Source organism: Aulonocara stuartgranti (assembly GCF_965226115.1).
Source record: "Aulonocara stuartgranti genome assembly, chromosome: 23".
Taxonomy (NCBI): domain Eukaryota; kingdom Metazoa; phylum Chordata; class Actinopteri; order Cichliformes; family Cichlidae; genus Aulonocara; species Aulonocara stuartgranti.
In genome coordinates this window covers 49,537,498-49,549,266 of record NC_138958.1, presented here as the reverse complement: position 1 = coordinate 49,549,266, position 11,769 = coordinate 49,537,498, and the positions used below count along the sequence as shown (strand labels likewise).

General features: G+C 42.6%; 1 protein-coding gene across 1 annotated transcript in view; it reads right to left on the bottom strand.

Moving 5' to 3' along the window:
- Nucleotides 1-5,466: 5,466 nt before the first annotated feature.
- LOC309701533 (protein NLRC3-like) overlaps nt 5,467-11,769 on the bottom strand; it is a 232,642-nt gene continuing 226,339 nt past the window's right edge. Inside the window, exon 13 of the mRNA XM_082525784.1 lies at nt 5,467-5,675. Within this exon, the coding sequence (XP_082381910.1) occupies nt 5,657-5,675 (19 nt within the window). The 3' untranslated portion in view covers nt 5,467-5,656. The remainder of the gene's footprint in view (nt 5,676-11,769) is intronic.

Genomic DNA, 11,769 nt, shown 5'->3' with positions numbered 1-11,769 from the left:
ACAAAATAAATTATATTATCACACTTCTGGCCACATAGCGCTGATATTCACTGCACATGCCCATATTAACCTTAACCAGAGGGTTTAAAAAACAAACCAGTGTTTACATACCATATCTGCTTCTGCCCTGGCCTGGTGGACAAAAAAATTGGTTAAGGGTTCCCCGAGCTTTCACGCCCCTCATGTTCTTCTTGTGCCCACCATTAGAAGCATGCCTATGGAAAAAGTGCGCTGGCACACAGTGCAGTGCGCTTTAAAGGTGTTATTGTGCACTTTCCCAGCCAGGTGTTTCCCTTTTCCCATTCCTCCCTGTACTTTTGCAGCCTTTTTTTTCTTTCTCTGAGGGGAACAAACATTGCTGCTCTAATGCTGGGCTTACACTGTGCGAGCTTCCATGAGGTGCTATAATGGAGACTGTCCTTTTCAAGGAGTTTCTCATGTCTTATCCTACTTTTTTCTTTTTTTTAATTAACAGGAGTGAGAATTTGAAATCCTCTATATTGACATGATTACATTTCTTCTATTAAATGAGAAGTACATTTTGAACACAGTATAGTGAACACAATATCCAAGAAGCTAAATCTGGTGAAATGGTTTCTTTAGCTGTCAGCTTGAAAGGCTGATTGGGGTATTTTTGTCACCTTGCATGCGGGTGGCATGGACACCCGACTTTTGTGTGCATTTATCAAAAAGCTTGGATGATTTTGAAGATCAGTGGCATTCAACTCATGATCAGCGTTCAAGTTTTCTTAAAATCTTGTAACATGATAACTAGAAAGAAGACAGCTAGGATTTTCAAACTGATCCATAGATGGATCTACTATGAAGCTGAGGGACAGCACTGCTTAAAAGATCCTTTTTAAATGACTCCAGCTGTCTGATTTAATGAGACCACGTGTGCTCAAGTTTCCTGCTCTGACTCGGCCTCAGAATGTCTAGAGGCAGAAATCAAGCACACTCAAAGGAAATAAGCGTATCAGTGGGCATGTGCTCAGCACGCAGAGTGGGAGTGACTAAAGGTGCCACTGCAGAGCATCGCAGTTGTTTCGTGTGATTAAGTTGTGTGTTTATGAACCTGTGAGTGTTAGTCCTTTTGGCAGGATGACTCGCATGAAGCTGTTATAATTGTTTGTGCATGTTAAAGTTATGCCTCAGTTCTTTGATACCATGTTGGTAGGATTATTTGGCACTAAGTTAATAGCAGTGGCTGTAATCTCCCGCAGTCATTACATCCAGCGGTATTACAAATAAAGGACTTTTCTATTGTTTAGTTTAACTGTGGCTAGCTTGCCATGTCCGTGCCTTATGATTGGCAATTTGTATGACGTGCTATTTAGGCAATATATGAGCTATAGTGACCCCTTGTGGATATTGTGAGATATTGCTGTGTTGAGTACATTATGTTTTCAATTGTTTTTCTAGTTATTTGTGACTCTACTAATGATAAAATTGCCTGTTTCTGTTTCCAGAAAACCATTGCTCATAGTCCCACATACTATACAATGATAAGTTCAAGTATGGCTGTACCTAATTTGGATTAAGCCTGGCAAGCACTTTGATGTAAACATTTCTTCTGTGGGACTTAAAGACAGTTAACCCAACTCCTGGACTGCTGCAGTCTTCCTGACAGAAAGCTTAGGCCAGGCTTGTATGCCCAGTATATATATTCTATAACGTGTGTAACTACTTCGTTTAGTTGTTTTTGTTTGGATTTAGTTTAGTTGTTTTTCTTTTCAGTGTATTTCAGTGTCAGTAATTTGTGTAGTGCTCACTCACATTTTCAACTGGAAAAGACCTGCAATAGAAACGTATTTAGGAGCAAACAAGTGAATGAAAAGTTTGACATCATGAAGCCCAAACAGCACCTAGTTTTCAACAAAAACACATAACATAAGAGCAGCAGTGACGATGCAGCTGACACACATGAACCCATTTAAACTGGTCCCAGTGATTTTAGCCTAACTTGAGTCTTGAACCATTGGGGCAAATGAAAAATTCCAGCAGTTCTTGAAAGCAGCAACTCTGTGCTTTTTTGTGATGTTAGGGACATTATGGTAACTCGAGGCAGAACACCATCCAAATCTTGGTAAATAACACATGAAAGAACAAAACAAACAAACATGGTAAAAAGAAGCCAAACGTGTGATAACATTGTTCCATCACGCTCACTCACTATTCTCTCAACCTTTGCCTTCACGGGGCTGCTGCAACAATGTACCTGGGATTACCGTAATGATGCAAATATTAATGAAAAGTGCAGAGTTGCTGCTCTCAGGAATCATTGGACTTCTTTTAATTGAGGAAATGGATCAGGAGTTACGGTAGTTACAGATGTTTAATACAACCCTAGAAAAGAGCTTTCTGTAGTGCTGTGCGATACGGAAAGATGTTTTATGTATCCGATACAAGTAAATACAGGGCTGATATGATCTATACTTTTTAATGTGGATGATGCATCATCAAAATGCCAAATTGTTTACATTTTCATGACCTTTACGTTGTTTTTTAGGGGGCTTCATCCTAATGATTATTAATGAGTTAAAACCGAGGACAGAAATAATAAAAGGATTTAGTTTGTAGCCCATAGTTTAAAAACAGTAATCACACATTATCCCTTTCTTTAACAGCAACACAAAAGGATCATTATATTCCATTAAATCTGAGCCATATTATATTCAGTATCTTTATTTTAATTTCAGTAAATGTTTTTATTTAAATGACATGTTTCAGTGAGATAAATGTGTTATTTCAAGGTCGTTGCATCATTTTTACTTTTTGAGTTGGCTAAAATAAGAATTAGCCAGTTGCACTTTAAAGTAATATAACCAACATATCGCCACAGTTATCTACCTGGATATTCTTCAGAGCATGCTTTCTTGCATGTGACAACAAGAGACCTCTCGGTTGTCTGGTGGAGCATTTAGCGCCTCGCTACATGTTTCCAAAGAGTAAATTCTCGACCGTCTCACACTTCTGTTTAATCACTTTTCTGTTTGGCGTTTATTCAGCTGTGTGAAAACTGTAACTTCAGCCAAACCAAACAAACAACACTGAAAAAAGCCAAACGATAACATTTTTACGTGATCTAAGTGACTTAAATATCATGTTTAAACCTGAACAGCCAAAGGCCGTGGGGGTCCAAAAACGATGTGCCGGGAGTCCGCTGTTCTCGCCGGCTCTAATGACCCTCGACCTCCCGGTTAGCTATCCAGATGGTGGGTAACAGACGTCTCCAAAAACGTCAGAGCACTTTTGCAAATATGCGATATCTTGACAAACCGAGCAGATATTTGAAGTTTACACTCCTACATTCTCAAACAGGAGCCCCAGCAGAGATGGATGGCTGGCGCGGCTCTCCGGAGCCCCCAGTCAGAGCAGATGCAGGGCCAGCAGGTGTGGAGACCCCTGGCTGAGGCAGCTGAAGCTGTGGGTGGCTGTCAGCCAGCTCAGGATGCCTTTTGGGCTGCAGCAGCATAAAATCCTCAGCAGGCTGGGTAAGCTTGCGTGAGCTCTCTGTGGAGGCTGTTGCAGCTGAGATGGCTCACCCGAGCGGTGCAAACTTAGTTACCTTCAAGGCTCCAGAGTCAGCTGAGGTCAGCAGCTCAGCCTCTGGGGAGGTTACAATCCCTGGAACAGCCAGGTCTCTACAACCAGAAACAGTCTTTGCATGTGCAGCTTCAGAACCAGACTTGAAGTTCCAGTTAGTGTCCGATGTCCCAGAAACACTCAGGTGCTCACTGAGCAATCTCTTGAGGCCAACACTCAGAAAATCAAACAGTCTTTGAGCCTTTGTGGGAACATTTATCGTCTCTGCTGGAAAGGTGGAAACATCTGGGAGATGCAGCCTTAACACACTGGGCTTCACAAGTCCTTGGAGGCAGCTCACTAAACTCAGGGATGCAGACAAAATCAGCACTTGCAGGAACACAATGTGCCCTCTCACAATGAGCTTGGAAGCATAAACTGAGTTTTCCTCACTGACTGTTTTAGACAGGATTGTGGGAGCAACACAAAAAGCAGCTTCAGCTGGAAACACACAGTTTAGTGTCTTTGCTTCTCGCTTTAAGTCACAATAAACAGGAAACTCATTGTGTCTCATGTCAGAATCCCTCATATACAGGACAGGAAGAGGCGGAGCTTATTTCCTGCAGGGAGCGGTTAGCAGTCTGTGTCTTTCTCATTTCTGACTCCTAAAGAGCTGAAAAACACAGGCTGTTATTGGCTGGCTGACACTGGGATTAATGTCCTTGAAGCCAGCAGTCTTTAATGTCCAGGTTCAGAACGGGCAGGTGAAAAACAGTCCTTTATGTCCTCTGATGTTCAATAAACTGTCCTGATTACTGAGGGAGCAGAGAAAGTGTCTCCATCACTCACCACAGCTGGATGCTCTGAAATCCTGGAATCCAGCTGTGGAGAGGAGCGCCGGCGGCGTGGACGCAGTTTAGTAATCAGGGAACAGGAGAGGAGGGAAACACAGCTGGGACCAATTACACACACGAGACAGGAAACAGTAACACAGGACTGTCAAAGTAAAACAGGAAATATAACACAGAGTCCAAAGTAAGGAGACGTGGGACACAGTGAAGACACAGAAACAGAAACCAGAACTATAATCACAAAACAAACTCAGAAACATAAAGAGTGAATCAGCTGATTCAGTGTTTGTGACAAAAACATGGATCCTGGTTAATAACTTTTATTTGTTTGTTTCTGTATTATTTTGTGTATCGTTCTTATGAGCTGTTGTTTTTTCAGTGAAATATTATTTCATTGTTTTAAGCTTTTTGTTGACTTTGAAGTGCTTAAGTTGATATTTTTGAACATTTAATTTGTTCGATTATTGTCGAGTCGATAAAACTGTCAAACGCACAGCTGCTTCCAGCATGGCCGGAGGAGAGGTGGCCGAGCAGACGCACAACACACACAGCTCACAGGTTTGCATTTCTAGATATTGCAGATGTTGCAGAAATTGAGAGTAAAGAACTCAGAGATCCAGCGCTGTCTCCTGCCCCTTATTTATACACCACAACACAACGACAGGCGTAACTCACACAAACGGGTAACATGAGGCTCAGATGCTTTGGACGTGTTCACATATACTGGACACAGAATGATGAAGATGGAGCTGCAGGAAGGAGGAAAAGAGGAAAAACACAGAAAAGATTCACAGATGTGGTGAAAAAGGACACGACAGCTTCTGTTTGTTAGTTTGGTTTTTCTTTATTTGGTAAAGATTCAGAAATAAAGAGAAGATCACATGTTTGAATATTATATTAACGTTCTGTAATTACAACAAGTTGTAAAATCTTTCCAGAGTGAGACAGAGACTGTGCAGAGACTGTAGAAGGACAGAGCAGCAGCAGAGCAGTCCAGATACACTGATGATCCTCTGTCAGATCCAGAGGGACACACAGGGCTGATGCTGGACTCTACATTGTGTCTGACAGTGGAGCTGTTCTCAGAGCAGTTCACTCTGCAGCACTGACAGTCATCTGCACTTCATTCCTCTGTCAGTCACTGCTGGATGAAGCTCTCCTCTCCACCTCCCAGTAACATGGCCCAGTCAGAGCGTCTCTACACACAAGCTGCTGCTGCTTCAACCTCTCTGGATCATCAGGACACAGCTGCTCCTCTCTCAGCACACACACCGTCCTGTTTATTGCCACGACATCCACCTGCAGAGAGAAGGAGGAAGAGCAGAGGAGATAAACGAGTGTTTCCAGAGACTCTTCATCAGCTGTCAGTCAGTGATGCAGCACATCCAGTATAAAGAGCAGCAGGGACGTCAGTGCTGGGACTGTACTAGGACTCATTGTTGCTTCACTTTTTCTAATCTTTGGATTTTTATTGAAGTTGCTGAAAATGTTTTTCCCTCCTAGTTTGAGTTTGGACTTTCATTCATTAGAAGAACCTTGGTGTGTCCACTCTGAGCTCTGTAGGAACCCCAACAACAAGCCCAACAATCCAGATGGACGGTTCCAGCTGTTAACTGGAGGAATTCCATCCAAACATCTGCTCTCACTAAATTCTTCCTCACCTACAGACTGTGTTCTTCACTGCTTTAAACTTGGAAATCAATGCAGTCATTGGTCTGCGTGCTGCTTTGTTCAGAGAGCTGATTGGCTGTTGACAGTGTTTGATCAGCGCGTGTCAGCCGTTACTATGGTGACCATAAAGGTGAGAAACAGGAAGTGTTTGTGTCCAATCCTGAAGCCTGTCACCGTTCTCCTCTCACAGCTTCACTGAGAAGCTGCAGCTTTACAGGAAACACTGGATCTTTGTTTCATACTGACTGTGTTTAGTACAATACTGCTGACAGCACCACCCACTCACTCCATCACTCTACTTACACCAGAGTCTCCAGTCTGTAGTCTGGACTCTGCTGAAGATCAGACAGCTGCTTCACATCTGGATACTTCAGGTTGTTGTTCAACAGGTTCAGCTCTCTCAGATGGGAGGGGTTGGACTTCAGTGCTGCTGCCAGATAATCACAGCTGATCTCTGACAAACCACAGCTCTGCAATCTGTATAAAGAATGAAAGATGTAAGTTTATTAGACAAAGTGCTTGAAATCATTCAGTGTTTCATCATCTGTTCAGAGCTGAAGAAGGTTCAGAATGTAGAAGTTTAGAAAATGGAAACTCCAAACAGCTGAAGCCAACAGGAAGCAGCTTCAAACAGGAAACTGTGCAGAGTTTCAGACTATATGTCCTGATGCAGCCAGTTGGATTTTGGAGATTTGAATCTCTGTTCTGTGACTAAGTCCTTGAATCATTTCTTCCAGTTGGTCCAACAAGACAGACTAAGTATTGGACATGTGTTGTGGCTCCATCAGGGGAGCTTCTAAATGTGATGTGATGGCCCCTCTGGGTCTGTCAGGTCACAGCACCGAAGAGAGCTCAAACTGGGCACACAGCTGTTCCAGTCTGGACCAAAGACTCTATACTGGGACTGAGGGACTGCTTTGACTGCACCCACTGGGACTTTTTAAAGGCTCATGTTCTCACTTAGATCATCGATTTCTACTGACATTTCTTTCTGGGAAAAATGGGGATTACTTTGGAAACAGGAAGTATTTTCCCCAATAAGCAGCCCTGGATTAGTAAATCACTCCAACATGTTCTCAGGCAGAAGAAGCTGTCTTGTTATGAGGGAGAGAAGAAAAAGATTGAGGCACAGAAACCTGTTGAAAGAGAGATAAAGCAGCTAAAATCAGGTGTAAAAGTAAAGCAGAGGATGAGCTGAATAAAGGACACTCAAGGCTGGCTTGGAAAGGAATGAAGTCCATGGTGGGGATGCAGAACAAGGAGCAAAGATGAATGTGATGCTGAATCAGCAGAAGACTTGGACTCATTTGATTCCAGCTTTGATATCATTGATTTCAATGAAGAGCTTTGTGATTGTAGCAAAGGGCTGGTAGCTCTGAGAGTCCCACTGATGAGGTGTTTGTGTGGAAATCTCTTAGTGGGACCAAAGAGAGAAAAAGCCCTGGTCCTGATGCTGTGGGAGGGAAATGATTGAAGTGTGCTGTGAGGAACTGACTGGGAGATTTTCACACATTTTCCAGTCCTCCTTGGAACAACAGGAAGTTCCCAGCATATGGAAACAAAGGTTAAGTGTCCTATGGCACTCAGTGATGATGGTGCTGCGGCCCCACCACCTCCACCTCTTTGTAAAGGAACTAACTGTAATCTGAAGCTTCAAATGGAACTAAGACTTCCTCCACTAGGTGGCAGTGTCTGATGAGAAAGTGTTAGTGGAGCTGGCCTGGAGTCAGAAACAGGAAGATGCAGGATTTGGGCTGAAATGGGCAAAAGTGGTTAGCACTAGTGCCTTAGAGCAAGAAGGTTGTAGGTTGAAGCTTGTTGGTCAGCTGGGCCTTTCTGTGGAGGTTGGATGTTCTCCCACAGTCCAATGAAATGCTGCTTAGGTTCATTGGTGCTTCTACATTGGCTGTAGGTGTGGATGTGAGGGAGTGCTTCTCTGTCTCTCTGTTGGCCCTGTGATGGACTGCTCACCTGTGCAGGTGGACCACGCCTCTTGCCCTATGACAGCTAGGGCACAGGCTGCAGCCCTGTGAGCCTAAGCTGAATAAACAGTTAGCAAAAATGATCCATAGATGGCCTGAAATCCCCCAGTTAGCAGTTTGGTAGATAGCTATGACATGCTAATCCCATCCAGCAGCTGTATTCTACCTGTAAGCTGATCCCTGCTGAGCCAAAGCACTTTTTCATATACAAATTACAACCTTTAATAGAAACCTATTGGTCAGCATCTTATTAGCCTGCTGTTAGCTTCATTCCACAGAAAACTGAGAGAAACTAACAGAGTTGATAAAGAACAAAGAGAAATGTGCTGATTTAAAGCCTTTGAAGTGCTTCAGATGATCTCTGTCCACTTCTGTCCACTCATTCATTCATGTAAGCTTTCTAATGCAGCTTTGATCTTCACAGTCTGCTTGATGAAACTCATTCTAACCCTGAATGTCAGAGTGTTCCTCCTTCTCTTTCCCATCATTCATGCTGGCAGTGGAGGAGATTTGGATGTTGGACTGTGTTTTGGATGATGTGTGTATGTTTGTGTTGGACTGCTGTCTGTAAAGCAAACGCACATTTTGCTTTGGATTTCAGTGTCACACAGACTTTAAGGTGCAATGAAGAGTTTGAGAGTTTCACAGTGAATTTTCCAGTGGAGGATTTTTCTTCTTCTTTGAAGGTTTGAAATGTGAACATTGTTCTGCTGCAGTCAATGGACTAAACCAGAGAAGAAGAAAACAGACTTTACCATGAAGATCCTCAGTGTGGATCAGTATAATATCAGCCTGATGTCTGCAGTTTAGTGTCAGCACAACTTTCACATCATATTCATCTCAGCACAACTAAAACATGCTGACTGACCTCAGAGTTTCAAGTTTACATCCTGGACTCTCCAGGAAACCACACAGATGCTTCACTCCTGGATCCTGCAGCTTGTTGTTGATGCTCAGGTCCAGCTCTCTCAGATGGGAGGGGTTGGACTTCAGTGCTGCTGCCAGATAATCACAGCTGATCTCTGACAAACCACAGCTCTTCAATCTGTATAAAGAATGAAAGATGTAAGTTTATTAGACAAAGTGCTTGAAATCATTCAGTGTTTCATCATCTGTTCAGAGCTGAAGAAGGTTCAGAATGTAGAAGTTTAGAAAATGGAAACTCCAAACAGCTGAAGCCAACAGGAAGCAGCTTCAAACAAACACAACAAGAGAAAAAACTCTGAATGTTTCACATTAAAGTCGTACATTTCTCATAAAAACAGGACAAAGACTTGAAAAAGTCGTGTTTTTCCTTCCAGGAACCACATGGCTTCACTTTTAAAGGTGAAGTGTGACAGAAATGGACATATTTGAAGTCCAACACCTTTTTCCAGTCACATTATTAAAGCAGACAAACTACAAGCTCATTTTCATTCCAACAAGTCATCTTCTGACCTGGACTAACAACACTGGTCTCTATGTGCAGCTGGCTGTGAGACCAGTGCTCAGGGAGCGTCTACAAAGTGCAACACTGAAAGAACATCACACACTCATTTGCTTCCAGCACTTTCACACAAACATCTACTGTCATTATTGTCACCAAACTCTGTGGATCCTTTATTGCAAATTCAAATGGGATCAAATGGTCAGACAAAAGAGGCTTATGAGGAAATATGATGAAATGTTGTGTATTAGCAGCAAGTTATTGAATCATTTTCCTCAGAAACCAAACAAAATGATTGACAAACATGTTTTTACAAACTCAGTGTTGGACTTGGATCAGCAGGATAAGCTGATGTTTAAAGGCATTTGAGTCTCGCTGTATGAGAGTCCAGTTCTTACTCAATATTTAGGGATGATGTTCTTTCAGTGTTGCACTTTGTCGACGCTCCCTGAGCCTCACAGCCAGCTGCACATGGACCAGCTGACATTACCCAGCATTAGAGGCGGCTGTAAAAAATTCATGTTCCCATTTAAATGGTTTTAATTTGAATAAAACGATGTTGATTCATTCAATCCTGAATCGATGTTTAATATAAATGTATTTTGCCAGAATCTCAGGTTAAAGCTCACAAACTATTTCAACAAGCAGCAAACAGATAAAACAGTAAATGAGAGCAGCTAAACACACAAAGATGGAAACACAGAGCGTGGATCGTTCACTCGACGGCACGTACACGGACACGCCGTCGGGGCTGAAAGTGGACAGCTCACAGATCCTGAAGCTGCAGGTTTCATCTGTCTCCAACCAAAACTGAGTGAAGCAGCAGCAAAAGAAGATCCAAACTCTGCTTCACGTTTGATCAATATGCTCATGAATTCTCTCTGACTTTGGCTGTTCCTGCCTGCACAGCTCTCTCTCTCTCAGTGTACTCCAAGAACAGCTTCAAACATCTGTTTCTGCATCATTCACTGTTTATTAGCCACCAGTCTGCTGTTGTGTTCAGTGCTGTCGGCCTCTGACAGTAAAGCCTCATTTCTGCTGTTCCATGGAAACTTTTTAAAATGATGACAGATTACAAACTCTCAGCTGTGTCTGTAATCAAACCTCTGTAACTTTGCTTCACTTCAGCAGCATCAGCTCATGTTCACATGTTGCTTCATGGTTTGCTTCAGTTTTTGATCGACTGCAGAATATTTTGAAGGTTATCTGCTATAAAAAGCCAGAAGAGGAAAATCTGCTTCATGTGTTTCTGTTTGATCCTCAGTGACTTTGACACAAAGGCCTCTGCTGTGATGATCACACCTCTGATCAAGTCTCACAGTGTCACAACTGATAAATGATCAGAGTTAGAATATTTCTGACTGTCTGCTGTGTGCCGTGACCTTTGACCTGCTAAAGACAGTCAGCTGTGGATTATTCATTGTTGTGTCTGATACTTAGAACTGTGAGGAAGAAGCTACACAGTTAATCAGGGTCCCCTCTCTCTGAATCAGGAAAGGTGGGCAGGCCGCGTGTGGGCCGCGGGCCATACGTTGAGTATCACTGTTTGAAATGTGAACATTGTTCTGCTGCAGTCAATGGACTAAACCAGAGAAGAAGAAAACAGACTTTACCATGAAGATCCTCAGTGTGGATCAGTATAATATCAGCCTGATGTCTGCAGTTTAGTGTCAGCACAACTTTCACATCATATTCATCTCAGCACAACTAAAACATGCTGACTGACCTCAGAGTTTCAAATCGACATCGTGGATTCTCCAGCAAATCACACAGATGCTTCACTCCTGGATCCTGCAGGTTGCTGTAGGTTCCACTCAGGTCCACCTCTGTGGGATACAAGGGGTTGGACTTCAGTGCTGCTGCCAGATAATCAAGGCCAATATCTGACAAACCACAGCTCTTCAATCTGTATAAAGAATGAAAAATGTAAGTTTATTAGACAAAGTGCTTGAAATCATTCAGTGTTTCATCATCTGTTCAGAGCTGAAGAAGGTTCAGAATGTAGAAGTTTAGAAAATGGAAACTCCAAACAGCTGAAGCCAACAGGAAGCAGCTTCAAACAAACACAACAAGAGAAAAAACTCTGAATGTTTCACATTAAAGTCGTACATTTCTCATAAAAACAGGACAAAGACTTGAAAAAGTCGTGTTTTTCCTTCCAGGAACCACATGGCTTCACTTTTAAAGGTGAAGTGTGACAGAAATGGACATATTGAAATCAATGATATCAAAGCTGGAATCAAATGAGTCCAAGTCTTCTGCTGATTCAGCATCACATTCATCTTTGCTCCTTGTTCTGCATCCCCACCATAAA